This window comes from Poecilia reticulata, chromosome 12 (assembly GCF_904066995.2).
Source record: "Poecilia reticulata chromosome 12, P_reticulata-male-v2, whole genome shotgun sequence".
NCBI lineage: Eukaryota > Metazoa > Chordata > Actinopteri > Cyprinodontiformes > Poeciliidae > Poecilia > Poecilia reticulata.
This window is the reverse complement of record NC_088841.1, coordinates 16,167,334-16,186,070: the sequence shown is the minus strand read 5'-3', so window position 1 is coordinate 16,186,070 and position 18,737 is coordinate 16,167,334. Positions and strand designations below refer to the sequence as shown.

Sequence of the window (18,737 nt, the reverse complement as noted above, 5' to 3'; positions counted from 1 at the left end):
TAAGTTCTCAAAATCTTATTACAAAAAGTTAAAGTTACAGGAAAAGACCGGTAAGGTTCAGGTCAATAACTTGTAAGTTCAAGACTTACTATCTAAACTCCTGAAAGTTACTTCAAAGTAACTTATAAAGCCCAGGTAATTAACCGTTGACCTCCAGACAAATCAGTGGAAGTACCACATATGTCCTATAAAGTTCTTTGCAAGTTCCCAAAAGTTATGAAGAAATTTTTATAAAAGTAACTACTGAGCCCAAAAAGATTTATAAAAGTAAATCTTGAGTTTGACTTTATTGAATGTAGTGAAATAAAAGTTATATAGTTACATAAAAACAAAAAAACATTTAAAACAAAAGCAAACAAAAAAAATCTTCATCTGATTACTTGATTTGAGTGAAGCATCTTTTTCAAGCTGTCATTTTGAAAAGACTTTTAAATGGGTGTTAAATTATATTATTTATTCTACCCAATAATAACAAAAATATAAATTAAACCTAAAACTGTTCATTATTCTGGCATTTAGCAAACAAAGATAATCTTGGTAAACCTGATAATAATCAGAAATAATTTAGTCTGATCCATTATCAGTGAGAAAAATAGCTATGCTTAAATAGTGCATGTAAATATCTCCTAATCTCTGTAGTGTACTTAAAGAATATGTCCTGAATATGTTCAAAGAATCTCATATACCTTTAGAAAAAAAAAAAACACAATTTTAGTATAAATACTAGATTCTTTATTTAAATATTGTACATATTTTAAAACATACCAGTATTTACATAAATTAGACCTGCAATATTACACTGTAGACCTCTAGGCGTATCGGTCACACTCAGGCTAGAAAGAAGACAATCATACCATCAGACTGCAGAAGCACCTTGAGAACGGCTTAACACGAGATAAAGACGAGAGGCAGGAGGGGAGGGCGGGAACACTTCATTTACATCAAACACCGGGGGGAAAAAAGACACCGGCAGACACAATACAAGCTCGCAATGACAGGAAAGGCCTCTTGATTTATAGGTCTGGCTTTTAAGGCTGAAACTGTGCTCACCCTTCTTTATGTGAAAAGAGTAAAATGGTGCTGGCAGCAGAAGAAATACAAAACGGACCGGGCAGGCAGCAGGAAAGCGATATTCAGATAACCTGTTTTGTCTTGACAAAAGAGGATCGGTTAGATCCAGATGATGAAATTTGATCATGCATGACACAAACATTTTTAATTGTTCAACTGCTCCCCTTAACAAATAGCACAATCTGAATAAAGTTTAATGCATAGCACACAAAAGAATCAGCTGGAACTGTACCGGCAGAGTACCAATATTATGATCCCTGGTTCTTACAGTGCGTCTTATCGGGCAAAATGGCTTTCCTTTTTTGGTTGCTTGTGTTGTGCTTACAGCTATCCGGTCACTTCAAAACACGCCAACCTAAAGCCTGCGACGAATGCGAAGACAACGGTAACACACTAAACGTCACTACCAACGCCGCTGCTCGCTGCGCATGGATAACTTACAGTATTGCTTTTTGAACAAAGCAATGATAATATACATGAAGAAAGTGGGTCTTTGGTGCACATGCTTTAAAACTGACCACTAAAGATTCTGTCGAGGAGTTTGGATGAGGCTTTATACTAAAGGAGAAACTTGAATGGAGAGTGCAATCCGTTTTGTTTTTATAAGTCCAGTGTATGCATTTATTCCCATGCATGTGTCCTGTGTTGCATTAATGTGAAAACTGCAGAGTGAGACGAGAGTAAAATATCCCATCCTATTATTATAAGAAAAGTATTGAGTGTTTTACTGCTTTTGAGTAGTGATTTGACTCAATGATGAAGCCAATTGCATGTATGTAAATGTAGATATGAGCTAAAAATGTACTTAAGACAAATGACAAAATTAGACCAAACAAAAAAACAGCAAACATGTTGAAACATGTATTTGTATGTTTTAAATATTTTTCAGACAAAATAATGCTAAAAAATAATTTTTTTTTTACTCCTGACCCATCATTGCAACTACAAGCATACCCAGGTGCTATGAGATAAATATCAACATTCAAGACTTCTCACACATACATACTACACTCGCATTTTAACATCACTCCAACCACTCAGCAGATGAAAAGACACGACAAGCCGTTTCTGTATATGTCAAAATATCATCGATATGCAGCATTAGGTCTACTAATTATTTCTTTTGCGTTGCTAGTTCAGCATTTGGCTGTTTTTTTAAGTTTCCCGTCTTAACAGTACGACAGATTTTGCCACCAGCTGGCAAAAATAGTTAATAGTATTACATTTTCCTGAACTACTGCTGTAAATTAACCCAGTGTGAGCAAATTAAGATTGCTCTCAAGCGTATTAGAAGAAATACACAAACTGCTTGCCGTACTGATAATCCTTGCAAATATTTTGTTCGTTTCAGCAAGTGTGGAAGTGATTAAGTTAAATACAAGATTATCACGTAGGCAAAGAAATGTGTTCATGAATGACTTTGTATCCTACATGAGTTACCACAAGTTTATCATTCAACTGACAACAAAAATATAATTCTAAAAAACAACAAAACAAAATATTTACAACCCACCAGGATGTGCGCATCAGCAGCTCCCTCGGCTAAGTGACAACACCAGCTTAACCTTACCGCAACATTTTAACAAGCGTTACACTTTCGCTTTCACAGGTTTCTCGGACATTCCCAACCCCGAGGCATCAAAAAGCAACTCCCAAATCGTACTCAACAACACTCATTTCCCACACAAGCATCCTCAAGGTAATATATGTGCTTACTTTAACAGAACATGGGAGCAAAATTACAATGTAATAAAAGATTGACAGGGAGGTTCAATTACCTTCTCACAATATATCCGAATACATGGCTTACTCCTTAATAATGTCACATTTTTTGAAGCATAAGGGCCGCTGTTAAGAAAAACAACCCCCTTCAGTCCCCTACAGTTTGTCCGATGACAACGTGTGAGACACGGGGAGTGATCTCAGCTTCTGCTGCATCATGATCAACATGAATATACCCTAGCTGCCTGCTGCCAGTACGCAACTCAAGCACCAAATTAAAACAGCGGAAGAAAAGAAAAAGAAGCAAACGTGGAGTTCGGCCACGCTGTAAGGAGTGCGAGTCGTGTGGGTGGGCCTCCCCCCCACCCGTCAGCCTGGAGGGCATGATGGGAGGGCTGCAGGTGGAAGACTCAGGCAGGCGGCAAAGAAGGATCAATCCCAGAGTAGCACATGTTCAGTCTGTATACTCAGCCACTATGGACAACAGCACCGTTATATCATCTGGTTTTCCTCCTGCAAAAAAGTGAAAGCTTTTCAGTTCAGAGAGTCCTTTAAAACACTCTTAGTTTCGTTTTACAGCCTTTATTAACTTGTGCGCTGTATGTGCTGCAAATTAATGTCCTCACCTCTTACATTCAGACCATTGTCACAGGCAAACTGTGCAAAAGGAGACATATAATTTGGATCGTAAGCAAGGTCGTGAGCTTGCTTAGCGATACTTTGTGCAGTCTGCAGTACACTGTCGTAGTTTGAAGTCTGAAAACGAGAAATGTAGAATCATTAAAATGTGCAAAGGGTTTACTGTGTGTCAAAAAAAAAAAAGTCTTCCAGAAGTGACACCTTGAGTTTTTTTAACTCCTGAAGAATCATGTAGTCTGGCATGTTGTCAAAGAGGCCGTCTGTGGCTGTCAAGATGATGTCACCGAGCTGCACATCGAAAGATGAGCTGTCGGCTGCTTCAGGACTGGAACACAACAAGAAAAGGGAAAAATATGTAAAGAGGCAATATTGATAAACTGATAACAGAGCATTTGGAGTTAATCCCAACACGTATTTAATATCGTTCCTAAACAGGAAGTACCCTGTCCTGAGTGTCTATGCAAGAAGTAGTGGGGCTTCTGCTCACTCACACCATAAAAAGGGGTCAAGTTTTATATCCTAACAACACAAGGTACATGGAAGCTATCTAAAGAGTCAGGTAATGACACACTGCAGCTATAAATGTACATTAAAATATGTTTAAAAACATTAAGTACATTCACCATTTTAGGGGATATTCCTACACGTTACGTTACAACCACAATCTTCTACAAATTTTGGAGTATTTAATGTGATAAACAGCACAGTTGTGCAAAGTTTGCACAAATAAAGTTATGAAAAATGACAAGTGCATTGCAGACCAAAACTATGTACAGCAATCTTTGAGTGTGTCCCTAAAAGCTTTCCACATCTGTTCATTCTTCTTTGCATAATAGCTCAAACTACCAGATTGGGAGAAAATCCTGTGCCAAATCCTTCATCCGCACAGACTTTGACTGAGCTACTGCAAGGTATCGATTTGCTCTCGAGTCCGCTTCACACTGGAATGTGAACCTCGTCTCCTCCTCTAACTAATACTCATCCAACCTGTCGGCTGAGATGGACGGCCGTCTCTGAGGAGTTTTCCTGTTGTACTGCAGTCTTTCCATTGTTTTGCGAGAGCTTGAACAATGCTCTTTAAGATGCACAAAGTCTGGGGTATTGTTTCACAATCCAACACCAGTTTGACTTTTTCACCTTTTAAGGGTGCAGACAAACATGAGGAATGTTGCACTGCAGAGAGATTCTTGGTAGTTAGTAATTTAGGATTTTTTTTTTTTGTTATAATGGCACTCTGTTACATTTCACCTACTACTGAACTTCAAAAGGACTACTGAGGAATAAATGAAGAGTCAATTTGAGAATTAAACTGTCACATTAAAGCTGCAAAAGATGGAGAGAGGCAGACTAAAATATGCTTTGTACGGCTCTTTTAATGTAAAACTACCAACCTGTCACTGAGTACAACTCCCTCTGCTCCCGGGGGAGCGATGGACAGCTGGAAAGGCGTGTTAAAATAGTGCTGCTGCTCATCTGAACGATGGACCACCTCTCCTCCACGCACCACAAGGAAGCCTGAGTCTCCAAGGTTACACGTGTGAAGCTGGTGACTCCGTCGATCCAGAACAACAATGCAGGCTGTACTGCTTCCTACAAACACAGGAATAAGACAATCATAAGGTTACAAGCGTGCAAATAGAGCAAGCTGTTGTAAATGAACATTAGATTAAAAAAAAATATATTCAAATCAACTGTGAGTGAAATCAAACCGGATTCTTCTATTAGTTACAGTAATAGTGAATATTACTATTATTATTGGGTAAAATGGAGACAAAAACAAGGTCACAGACTGAGCTTTCCTCTCCCAGATCACACTAACCTTGAGGAAAGAGGGTCGAGTACTAACCTTATCACAGGTTCCTAAAATATAATTAGAGTCTTTGGCAAATGTCACAGCAGCCATTGGACGCTCACACTGGCCCGAAATACTGAGCCTCAAAAGAAATGTGACCTTGGTCACATGTTTGACTTGACCCTGCATTTAAAATCTTTACAACCACTCAACCTTATCAGTTACAAATGGATATGTGATCTAGTTAGACGTCGGCAAGTGGAAACTTTACAAACAATTTTAGTCCCCCACGCACCACAGAGGGTAAAAAAAAAACAACATTTAAATTACTTAAATGTAGGCATAAAACAAGAAACAAAATGACACAAAAAGAAGAACACAAGCTATGAAATTCATCTAGAAAATATCTGTGAAAAACACTGAAGCACCTATAAAACCTGTGTAATCTGCTAAAAGTTAGTGTTGCTATTCCTCCAACTTTTAGAGGAATATAGCGAGATAAATTCAACTGTTTAATGTAAAATGCTTTGCAGGCCTCTCAGCAGCACTGCTACAGTCTGACTCATACTGCAGCTATTTAAGTATAGCTTCAGCACAGCTCACTCCACAGATTACTGCACAACTCCCTGGTGTACCGACTGTTCAGGCGATTCTGAATGCGAGTACTCACCCAGCAGGGGGACCTTGTTCTGTAGCAGCTCATAATAGCCAGAGGTGAGGATCCCCACTGGGTTAGAGGGAGTGAAGCGTCCCTCCTTCACCAATCGCTCGCACGTTCTCATCAAGGTGGCAGAGAATTGAGACGGGTCAACACCGTAATCACGCCAACCACCTACGCCATCAGCGACACCTATAAGACAGAAAAAAATAACAAAAAAAGAGAATTACAAAATGTGAACATGTGAACTTTTATACTGGAAATTAAGTCAGAAAATATGCCTTTACAAGGCTTTCTTATATTCGTCTTGTTATTTTACAACCACAACTTTAATTTTTTTTATTTGGATTTTAGGGCTAGACCAAGTCAAACTTGTGCATTACTGTAAGTTTTCAAAAATATCTAACAAGAATCTACTTCTCTGAATCAGAGCTGTGCAGAACCTTTTCGCAAGTTGCTTAGATTATGTCTCTAAAATCTTAAGTCCAGAGCTGGAACGTTTTATCCACTCCTTTGCAAAACAGCTTCAGCTCGTTAGATGAGATGGGGAGTGTCTGAACAGCAAACTACAAACTAAATCGTTCCATTGTCGCTCTGGGAGTAAGTAGATGTTTTCCTGCTTATAAGTCAAACATCACAACAGTCTCTTCTGTCTAGAAAGTATATAGTTGTCCTATATTTAGCTCCATCCATCCATCCAGAAATCAACTCAGAGAACAGCTGTATTCATACTGAGATTAAAATAGCGCAAGTGGGCTCTAACCAATTAGGTGAAAAGGTCCCCCCTTATAGGAGTTCTACATGTGTATAATTGTTTACATAGAGCACATCTAATACATTTGAAGGAAAACGCACCATGTGAAACTGAAATCCTTCAGGCACAATTCCACTTGTCACACTATAGACCGACTTTAGTAAAACAGCCAATCCAAAAGCACCATTCATACTTGGTGCTGACTGGATGTACCACAATGAGTCGAAATGGGGAAGACTGTGGATATTAGCTTCTGTGGTAATTCAAGGATGGATTCCACTGAGCATTAATGCCTATTAAAGTATATTTCTGTTCAAATTATTAAAATAGGCTGTTAGACGCAATTTTAGAAAGGGTTTCAAGTATTCAGTGAATTTGGTCATTCGAAGGAGGTTTTGGTATCATGCTTTAATATACTGGATTTTATAGTGTCACAGTAAAAGCAACTGGGGAAAAAAAGCACATCACACTTGTCATATTCTTACTGGAAAAGACATTTTGAAAACCACGTACCAATTTCCTTAATCTTTACAATTATACCCTACTTTCTGTTGGCCCATTGATACACCACACCTTCAAAAAACAAAAACAAAAATAGATGGAACATATTTTCTCTACTTTATCTTGCGCAAGTACTAGCAACTGTTGTATTTCTCATCATCATTGTGCTTTTTTTATGAAAGCAAAACTAAGCTAGAACGTGGGTTTCCTCTAAAATTCACTCACTGTTAACGAGGACAGAAAAAGCTCCAACAGCAAAACAACTCACATTACTCACCTCTAGTTTTGCACATAATCTGATTAGCTTATTTTGCACTACTACAGAAGTCCATAATTACATGACTGCACATAGAGGCGGGGAGAGTAATCAAAAACTGTACTCAAGTAAAAGTAGCACGTAAGTAAAATGTAACTATTAAAAAAAATAACTCAAAAGTAAAAAAAGTATTTTTCGAACTTTACTCAATTGTAGCAATACTTCATAATAATATTTCTCAAGTAGAACTAAAACGTTTGCTGTAAAAATACTCCTAGAAGTATTATTTTTTTCTAAAAAGTTACTGAAGTAAATGTAACTTTACAAATGTAAATAGTTCCTGCCCATCCCTGGCTGCGCGTAGCTTTAAACCACGTGGTCTGTGCAGTATTCGGCTCGTGTTTACCCTCGTGCCGGTGAGGACAAAACGCATTGAGGTAGCAAGCTGCTGCTAGCAATATGGCTGCCTCCACGCTCAACCATTCTGACCTCTGCAAGACATTGTAGTGCTCAGTCCGATGGTTTTTAATTGAGCACTTTGCAGTCATATTTAGGCGTAATGCAGTTTATTTAAATCCCCTGGTATTATGTATTCAATTCTCAGCTTTATCGCTGTGTAGCCATGGTGGAGCTAATCTAGGTGAAAGGTCATATGTTGTTTTAAAGATAAAATATACACACAATTAGAACATAACTTTACTCCGTTTTTTTTTTTAGTTTTTTTTTTTTTTACATATATGACATCAGGTGATTAGTGCATGCCAATATGCAACATTCTGCTAGCTGGATACGAGATGAATTTGTCAAGTTCCTATAAAAGCTGCAGGGGGCAGATAGAGTGGGGGCTGTTTTGTTTTCATCCGAGTGGTCTGCACACGTGCGGGCTGGACCACTGAAGGTCACCCGATCACAGTCGTGAGCCGACACCTATTTGACAGAGCTATCCATGCCCGTGACCTTACCCAAAACATCGGCGGTCCTGTGTCTCGCTATGAAGCAGGCGTCATCACCGTAGCACATCCCTTTCTTCAGGATCCCTTTACGAAAGTCTTTACCAAAGCCATAACTGGCGGTGATCAGGCTGTAGTCCCGACCGTCTGTCTGAGAGAGTCCGCCCAGGACAGCCCTGGCTACCAGTCTGCCATAAGACAATACAGATAACATCCCCCAGCAAGGAGAATCTCTGTCCCGATTAGAGGCCGAACACGCTGTTCTTTCTTTCTCTCTCCAACCAGCCCGACCACCTGCCTCTGCAAGTCCTCTAATCACCGGCTGTCAGTCCTTATCCGTCCATTAGCCTCCAACAGGCCCCACCGCTGTGAAAATAAAGTAACCGCGGCTGATTCTCTGAACTGCCACCCTTCGACCTGGCTGCTTAGCGTGCTGTTTATGTCTCCGGCGTGCCGTTCTCGCTCAATGCAGTTCCTCCACTGGGCTCTCTCCTCACCGACATGTTGCTACCGGACACAAAGCTACGAGAACATACGGGTATCTGACCGTTTACAACCGCTGCGGCGTGCGTCACAGCTACGTGCCTGCGGTTGGCTCCTCCCAATACGCATGCGCCGCAGATGAGCGTAAAGGAGCAAAGAGCAAAGGTCAAGGACAGAGAATAAAAAGAAGCACGAAATTATATATATATATATATATATATATATATATATATATATATATATATATATATATATATATATATATATATATATATATATATATATGAGGCATTTTATTCACATGCAAGTTTTTTTTGTTGACTTTACAGCAATCAAATCCTTCCTTCTCACATTTTTGCTACAGCTTCAACTCAGGACTCAGACCTCTAAGTGCTGATATGAATTCCAGTTTGAAAAAACAACTTATTAGGCACCCATGGATATGCACTTCAAAAAGGATATACATGTTCAAAATAAAGTATCCAATTTAAAGCCTCTGTTCTGAAGTGTATAGACTTAGCTTTTGCTACATTTCCCCTTTTCTTCCCTTTCAGCTTTCTGTCATTGTCACAAGAAAAGGCTTAGACTACGGTAATTTAGGTAATTTCTCACTGGTCACTGGAGAACTAACTGATAACTTCTTGTCTTTATTTTTCTACTACATCATTTATTTCAACTTAACTTTTGTTTTCGGTTGTTTTTCTTTCTATAGAAGCTACACCTGGTCTGGTGTTATGATTGGCTTGGATTCATTCCTGGAGGAGGCCATTGGCTGGTGATGCTGACATCATTTTACCAGTCTGCCTCTCCTACTGTTAAACGTTTTCTTTTCATAAACAGAAATTTGTGTTTATAATAGACATATTTGTCCATAGATTAATTTTTACCTTTTGAATCCAACATATAAATTTTCGATTCAAGAAACCAACAAACTGTTTATTTCAGTGTTTCTCAACCTTTTTCGGGCCAGCGCCCCCCTAGCCCCAATCCAGGTCCCTCACCGCCCCCCACCAAAGAATTTGTTACTTTGCACTGACAATTATTTTATTATTAATGTTTCTATCGTAGATGTTTTGAATCGGCGCACCGATTATGTTTTCCCGTACACTTCGCGCGCCTTACGCTCCTTCACCTCGCGCACATAACGGGGTAAATGTAGCGAGTTTTGCCCTAAACGTATCGGCGTCTGGAGGAGGGGGGTTGGGGGGAGGCGAGCGTATGTTTGGCTCCTTCGTGGGGGGGCGCCGATTTATGTTTTCGCATCCACCTGAAGCCCCTGTCCATGACATTTCAACAATATTATTTTACCTTTTATCTGGAAATAGTGTGTTTATTCTTGCCATACAGTCCTCTGTATTAATTATTGCTCGAAAGGTCTTGCCATACCAGTTTATTCCTCCGTATTTACTTTAGTTTCTTAGTTTATTCTTGCATTTTGTTCTTCATTCATTTCCATTTAGTTTCCTTTGATTAGTTTTATCCTCTCTCGGTTTATTGCTATGTCCACTTTAGTTTCTTTCCTGTTGCTACATTTATTTGATCATTTATTGACCACCAGTAATTTTCACTCATCATCTGCTGCGCCTCCTCGTCATGTTTCACATTATGTGTTGATTTTTTTTTTCACTGTTCAGCATCGGATTCTCTGTTTTTATGCCATAATTCACATGTAGTTCGTCGCTCCGTTTTATGTCCCGCTTCTCCTGTTTCAGAGTTTTGCGCGATGTGCGCGGCGGTTTTTTTGTTGTTGTTGTTTTAAGCCCCTAAGGTGCAGGGCGCTCGGGAAACATATCGATGGGGAAAAAGGCAGACTGACATGAACCTTTTAAAACAACGGAAATAATTTCTGCATTCTGATTATTGAAATTTAAGTGCTGCTGTTGTTCTATCACCCCCGTTCATACCGGACCACTTACAGACCGTGTTAACGCTATAAATGAACGCTCTCTATGGTGGTATCACCCATGGAGGATTTCTTTATTTAAATGGGTTCATTTTTCAGAGGGATACAAGTGGGGTATCGTGATTTTAGTAATACATTTTTATAGAGCGATTTTCTGTTGTCCTTCCATGGAAGCGGGCGCTTTCAAACAGAAATAAACACTTTTTAATATAATTGCTGCTTGACATGATCACAGAACTGCCAAACATATGTAGCTACATAAATACAGACAAAGTGATCACAGCAGCGTCATCAGCCGGTGTAACGCTGAACTGATGCGGAGCGGAGCTGCGCCATGAAGCTACAAACACTGAATAGAAGAGAGCTGCATCGATACGCTGCAGCCAAGCATGATTTAATGTTACACAATACAGTTTTACCAAGTTGCTCAAAGTCTAAACTGGTATTGTTGTGGATTTAAGGTGTAAAGTTTACCTTCGACCAAACGCCCCCCAAAGGAATCCCAGCGCCCCCCTTTTGTAAAGATGTCCGCCAGCGCCCCCTGCCGTCCTCTGAACGCCCCCTGGGGGGCGGTACCGCCCACGTTGAGAACCGCTAGTTTATTTCTAAATCCATTGTCTCCCCCTAGTGGACTATGGTTTCTTGCTGGCTAGTTGTATAATTAATTGAGTTTTGAGTGATCTTGTTGTTCTAGCGGTGGCTTCCCTAATTCTCACATGCACCATTTTTGATACTGGGAATGTAATAGGAGTAAAAAACACCTGGTAGCAGGCCAGCCAGTTGTGGAAAACAAAAGGTCCAGAACAAAAGCTGGAAATCACTAAAGTGCACAAAGACATATGTTTGAATGGATCTTAAAAGAGCACACACTCCTTGCAAACATTTTTATGACAAGAACAAAATGAGATTACCTTAAACTGTTTCCACAGATGTTATGACAAAACAAATAATCAGTTTGTTTTGTTATAAAACAAACCGATAAAATATAAACGTACAGAATAAAAAATGTGGACAGTCCCAGTTGTCCAAGTGTGTGTGTACATAACTAGAAGAAGCTTCTTTAGATGTTATAGCACTCTATCAGCATTTCCCATCCTGACTTTGCGATTTTTGCAAGCTTACCACTTCCTAGAGATTGTGAGGAGGACATCTCTTGTCCAAAGTCTTCTTCAGATTTTTTGTCAGTTCCAGTTCTGGACTCCCATTCCAAAACTCTAACTTTTTATTCCTGTAGATTTTTATCTGGGATGTTTGAAAATTATGGAGAGCCATTTCCTCAAAATACTTTTGGGAACAATCTAAAAACTGGTCTGCATGTAAGGTTGTAAAAATTCCAATACAGATTTTACACTGATTAATGAAAAGAATAAATGTTTTTTTTTTTTCTAGATATACCATTTTTTATTAAGATGTAAATAAAACAGATGGATGGTTTGAGAGATGTCAGTATAATTTTCTATCAGAAATACATTTCTTGGTTGGATGAATTTTATTTGTAAATAATTTGGCTGTGTGACCAGATTTTCACATGTCGTCACTGCTATTCTGATGACGTATCTCTGAGGATGAGATGCAAGTTTGTTTGTTTTGTTATAAACAAATCACGACATAAATGACTTCACCGGTGTTGTGTTCTTGCTTGTAATACAGTAAACTGGGAGAATGGGCAATAACCGGAAGTAAGTCCGCATGTGCACTTGTTCTGTGTAACGGAACATAACGGTTGTCAGGACGACCAAGTTCTAACACAGTTTTCTCAATGGGAGCGCCTTCAGACCGTAATAACACTTGTCAATATTTCATATATTTTTGTAATATAGCTATGTAGAAATGAACTATGTCGAAAATGTTCATTAATGTTATATATTAATACTGATTAAACGTTGGAATGTTGACAGAGGTTGACCAGAGAGGCTGCTGAGCATACATATTCTGATGTCTGTTGGCATCATAATTCAAACGTTAAACACTGGGTTCAAAAAATATTTCTAAAACTCAGCATATGTGGCTTTTTGATGGCTTTATTTTATCGAAGTTATAACAACTTGTTCCCGCCTTCTCCCTATTTTCCCCAAATGGTGCGCCCCGTGACAGAAAACAAGCGCACCCGGAGCACATAACCACCCAGATCAGAAGCAGCGGCTACAGGCGGAGAACAACAAACGCAGTGTTATTGAATTACGAAAGAAGCGCAACCACAAGCCATCAATTTACCGTAAGTAAATCTAAGATGTGTTACCCTAATCGTGCTATGTTTGTTTTCATGATTTGTCCCTAATGAGGAAATAAAGCGACGCTGTCAGTTTTGTTATGATAAGGACAGAATAAATTATGCAGTGATGGTTACTCAGTGATACGTCCTTAGCAGTTATTGTATGCTGTATTTACCTAACACAAATCTTTCTGTTTGTAATCAGCCAAAGCGTAAAAGAGCAACGAGATTGATCTGCTTCGAGGTAGCCTACTTGAAACTCAGTTATCACATTTAAGGCCGTGTATCCCATTAGGCCTACACTTACTATGGAGTCCAGTTGTTCAGGGTGGCTTAAATATAAAAACAAGATGATCATTTATTTATCCCTTCATATTGTTCAAAATTTTATAAAAAGTAGAGCGAGCATTATTTGTTTTGTAATTTCTAATTGCTTTGTTTTACTTCTCTCCTAAGGCTGTGATGGGGCGGTTATTAAAAATTGGACTTCTGTCCCTAATTATTATGTTTCTGCTGAATTTTGAATCAACTTCTGCTAAAAAAGGCAGTAGCAGCAGCAGCAGCAGTGGAAAGAAATCCACAACGTCCAACCGAGGAAGTCAAACCCAATCAAAGCCATCAAACTCTCAGCCCGGAAACTACCCTCGACAGCAGAGCCCCAATCGCAACACCAATCCATATCCTTCTGGAGGGAGTTACCCGTATCCTGGAAGTAAGAATACTAATCCAGGTGGGCATAACAGGCAAAATCCACCAAGTTATCCAGGAGCAGGGAGCAACCCAAATCAGTATCCAGGAGGGAACCCTGCAGGAGGCTACCCTGCAGGAGGATACCCTAATCAACCAGGAAGAGGAAATTATCCAAATCAAAACCCAGCAGGAGGCTACCCTGCAGGAGGCTACCCTGCAGGAGGTTACCCTGCAGGCGGAAACCCTAATCAACCAGGAAGAGGAAATTATCCAAATCAAAACCCTGCAGGAGGCTACCCTGCAGGCGGATACCCTGCAGGAGGCTACCCTAATCAACCAGGAAGAGGAAATTATCCAAATCAGAACCCAGCTGCTGGCGGCTACCCAGCTGGTGGATACCCCAACCAAGGCAGAGGAGGGTATCCTAACCAGTACCCTGCTGGAGGGAATTATCCCAATCAGTACCCAGGTGGTTATCCAGTCAGAACGGGAAATACAGGGCCTGGTTGGGGTCCCGGAGCAGCAGGTGGCTACCCAGGTGGATACGGCGGTGGATACGGCGGTGGATACGGCGGTGGTTACGGCGGTGGTTACGGAGGTGGATACGGCGGTGGATACGGTGGAGGAGCAGTTGGCGGTTACCCTAACTGGAACCCAAATAATAAAATCCTCAGCCCAAGGTTCGGTGGCGGAGGTTATGGATATGGTGGCCATGGCATGGGAGGATCTCCTTTCTCTCGTTCTGTGCAGGGCATGGGAATTCAGCCCAAATCAACAAGCTTTGCCAAAAAAGCCATGGTAGCAGCAGGTGTCGGTGCATTAGCTGGAATGGCTGTCGGTTATGGGCTAGGACGCTTCCCTCGACCACATTTTACCTTCCGTAACCCCGAAGAAGAATATTATTACAACAACTACATGTACCGTCGTTATGGGACCAAGTCAACAGATGAGAAAGACTATGGGCGGGACTATGTCTACAAGCCTCCTCCACGGGCCAAGACCTATGAGAACTACATGAATGAGTGCATGAATCGCACTGACGTCCTCAAAGACCAAGGCTCATCCAACAGTGGAGCAACTGATGAGGATAACGACACCGTGAGCATTGAGGAAATTGGGTACCCGGCCCTGATCGACCAAGTCAAGTCCCGCCGCTGCGTGGAGGAGTACATGAAGTACTCTGCACAGTTCATGGAGGAACGAAAGTTTGAACAACAGCAACAGCCAAGAGGTAGCGCTCCTATGAGCAATGGGGTGGTGCAGCTTTTCACATCCGGCTTCATGCTTCTGTCCAGCATGATGCTACTGCAGTGAGGAGCCACCTCCCAAATAGATTTCCCCTGCTTCCATTATAGCTGTAACAGTAACAGCCTGTGTATCGAATCTTTACAGTCGAAGCGATAGCTTCTGGATTGTTACAGTCAATTTTTCTGCAAAAGTAAAGTAATCTGGATTAAGTTTTAAATACACGGCTTTTCAGAATATATTTAATTTACTGCATTTTTGTTTTTAATCCTTAATGGGTGCTTGGTGAAGAAGAAAGCTACTGATGGAATTGATGGTATGAATTATTAATATTGAAAATAGATATGCTGTATTGTTTGTCAAAATCTGTTTGAGTAAATTCATTTGTGGAGTAATTTCTAAATTATGTAATTAGTGTATTATATATCTTCAAGAGGAATCCTTTTTGAGAAAATGTATTTACATTTTAGCTGTTGAGATTTCCCTTTTCTCCTCTCTTGCAAGACTTTGCTCTTACATAAGTTTGTGTATGGAAGAAAAATAGAGGTCACAGCTGTGACTAAATAGTCCAAATAAACCAACTCTTTGGACCGGAAACACTTGACTGCCCTCCTGATCCCACTAAAGCCCAAATCAATACTCAAGGGAATAAAAAAAAGCAACTTTTGCCGAGAGGAGTGTTATAGAGAAAGAATACATACATATGTATTCATAACAGTGTAGGTAGAGACGCACTGAGAAATTAGAGAATGCAGGTTTTAGCATAATTAGCCCTGATGATTTTCTGATCAGTGAATGCAGCAAAACTAAATATCTGGTCAAGCATTCTTTGATGTGGAATTTGATTTAGTGGGAGGAAGTTGGATGTATTGAACAGTTTTTTTTCCTTTGGAAGCCTATGATGTTCATTCAAGCAGCAAAAGAGAGCTTGACTGGTTGTACTGGTCATTCACCATGTTCTACCCTTTTTTTCTTTCTGCTCAGAAGCATATAAAAAACAGAAATTGGACATTTTGACAAACTAAATGGGTAAATTGTCTTGAATCAAGCAAATACCTGAGTTATAAGTCTGCGATGTTTTACAGCAAAGTGTCTCTCATGAAAGATGCCGGATGTAGAAATGCTTTCAAGTCTTTTTCGCAACTTCCAAATTAGGTCCACATTCGCAATAGAGTAAACACAGTTAGCATTTACCAGAGCTAATGGCTAATATTAAATACTAAAGACGATTTGAAAAGTCAACTCCACAGTCATTTTGTCTTTATTTTAAAATATTGAAATCCTGTTTTACAGCATGACTTTGCTTCGAAGTCTAGAGAAAAATCAGCTAAATTGGTATCAGTAGATCAAGGTTTTGCAAAAACTGGAAATCAGATATAAATTTGTAATCTACACGTCTTTAGAAATTAGCTACAAATTCAGAACATATAGTCTAGAATTAGCTGCACAGTTACGCAGTTGGTAGAGCTGTTGCCTTGCAGCAAGAAGGTTCTGGGTTCGATTCCCGGCCTGGGGTCTTTCTGCATGGAGTTTGCATGTTCTCCCTGTGTGTGCGTGGGTTTTCTCCGGGTACTCCGGTTTCCTCCCACAGTCCAAAAACATGACTGTCAGGTTAATTGGCCTCTCCAAATTGCCCCTAGGTGTGAGTGTTTGTGTGCATGGTTGTGTGTCCTGTGTGTCTCTGTGTTGCCCTGCGACAGACTGGCGACCTGTCCAGGGTGTACCCCGCCTCTCGCCCGAAACGTTGACTGGAGATGGGCACCAGCAACCCTCCCGACCCCACTGAGGGAAAAAGGGTGCAGGAAAATGGACGGATGGATGGATGGATAGTCTAGAATTATGAGATGTTTCCCCTATGAATGTAGTGTGTGAATTGTGTGGAAACTGTGTCAACTCTCATTAGAAGTAGTAGTTGATTTCAAACCTCCTGCACTGCAAAGGTCTGAAGACTTTCTGTGTAAAAATGACTTTCTTTCTCAGCTTTATCCATCTCAGACATCTTGTTTGACTTCTGCCAGCTTGCTGTAACTTCCTGTTCTTCATCTTTTAAGTTTTTGATTAAAAAAAAAAAAAAAAAGGAGAGATCAGTTTGCAATGTCGCTATGCTTCCTGCAGCTATCGTGAATGCTTTGTGCACTGTTCGGTAATAATGTTGGATGCTTTTAATCTGCACATTTAGAACATTTCTAACTTCATAGTCGCCCCAGGTAATCCCTGAATGTTGTGTATCTTCAGAGAGGAAGTGGAGGCAATGTTGCTGAGAAAGTTGTATAATATACCCAGCATGAGTTGTTAGTTTTATAGCAATTATTATCCCTGTGCACATGGATGTATTTATCCTGGTCTACCTTATTGTCGGAAACCTAAGTCACCGGCTGTTTGGTCTTGATTTTGTACAAATATCTTCCTGAATGCGTCTGGATTTTTTCACACAGTCATTTTTCAGGCCTTGCTGACTTTGTAAATAATTTAATTGTTTTTACTCTAACCTTTATTGTCACAGTTTAAGAACAGAATCTCATTAGAATATATCTCAGTAGGCTTTTCTGTCCTCAAGATAAGTTGAACAATGTTGTTAAATGATTCCATTTTTACTTTCTAAAAACCAATTGTTCTCTGTTTCCATAACTGTCTCTATCCCTGTGGTCTTGTGGTTCTTGATTGTTTTTTTTTTTCTCTCCATCGTCTTTTTACATTTAATAAATAAATTCTCTGCTTGACTTTGACCAGTTTTGGTGAGTAAAATCTATCTGAATAAAACTTTGTCTTCAGAGCATGTAGATTTCTTCTGCTGAATATCTGTAAAGTGCACTTATTTCCCCTCTGGATATTCTTTTGTTGGGTTATCTCATTTAAATGTCAAATGACAATTATTTGTCATCTTTTTGACTCACAGGTGTAAACATTTTTAACATTTTATCATAGCTTGTCATGGATGTTTATGTCTTAAATAAATTCACTTCAGAAATTATTCCTCTGTCTTAATATACAGTAAGATCTGAGTCAATGTCTTATATCTCATTACAAAAGGGTCATGAGCACTGAAAGGGAACACATTTACATGAACCAAAATGTTACTTATTTCAATATCGATTTAGAGCATTTACTCAGTGACTTTTTTTCTATTTGTATTTATTCATTTTACTATGGAAGAAAGAATCTTTATTTACCATCTGTAGTTCAGTTCAGATTTAGCAAATAATTGCAATTTTTTTCTTTTTAAAACCAGAGCAGATCTACATATATTTAGACACCTAAAAATAGAACATTTGTAAGAAATCTATACAGTGTCACAGGAAATCGGCCTTTAGTTGCATGGATTGATGGAACGGCAAAGCAAAAAAACAAAACAAAATCCCTCTTGCACTATTTGAAAAATTAGTTATGACAGCAATGTTCATTATTTGGGGACTTTAAAGTGTGGAACTTTCTATTACTTGATGTCATTCTGCACAAAACTTTTATGAAGCTGGTCATTGTTTAAAATGCAATCACTGAAATACTGGGGGACTTGTGTTTGTAGAATGTACACAATAATATACAGTGATCATAGATAATCTGACTGCTGTATCAGTCCTGAAAAAAAATATACAGCCATTTTCTTGCATATGTAAAACAATCAGACCACACAATGCAAGAAACAACAGGAAGGATTCTTTATTTGAAAGCTTTAGTTGCTTATTTCACTTCAGATCAAAGCTCACAATAAGCGGTGATTAGATTAAATGTCTCTGATCCAGCTTACTGTAAGAAAAGGCACCAGATGTCCTAGTCTGAGAAAGAAATTTGTCCCTGTAGCAGGAGCAGATCCTCTAACAAAGACTCTCCAGAGAGACTGGTTGTTGTATCTTTGGGTTTCCT

General features: G+C 39.5%; 2 protein-coding genes across 3 annotated transcripts; one reads left to right on the top strand and one right to left on the bottom strand.

Moving 5' to 3' along the window:
- Positions 1–709: 709 nt before the first annotated feature.
- LOC103473702 (protein phosphatase PTC7 homolog) lies at positions 710–8,902 on the bottom strand. Its single transcript, XM_008424125.3, has 6 exons — positions 8,356–8,902; positions 5,895–6,074; positions 4,824–5,022; positions 3,634–3,757; positions 3,420–3,549; positions 710–3,306 (listed from the first exon to the last, which is right to left on the bottom strand). The coding sequence occupies exons 1-6, from the start codon at positions 8,555–8,557 to the stop codon at positions 3,248–3,250; spliced, it is 894 nt and encodes a 297-aa protein (XP_008422347.1). The 5' UTR covers positions 8,558–8,902; the 3' UTR covers positions 710–3,247.
- A 3,545-nt stretch (positions 8,903–12,447) lies between these two features.
- On the top strand, positions 12,448–17,847 carry LOC103473703 (prion protein b). Of its 2 annotated transcripts, XM_081613053.1 has the most exons (3): positions 12,448–12,507; positions 12,824–12,944; positions 13,398–17,847. In XM_081613053.1, exon 3 carries the CDS (start codon positions 13,404–13,406, stop codon positions 14,943–14,945), a length of 1,542 nt encoding a protein of 513 aa, XP_081469179.1. In that variant the 5' UTR covers positions 12,448–12,507; positions 12,824–12,944; positions 13,398–13,403; the 3' UTR covers positions 14,946–17,847.
- Positions 17,848–18,737: the final 890 nt, after the last annotated feature.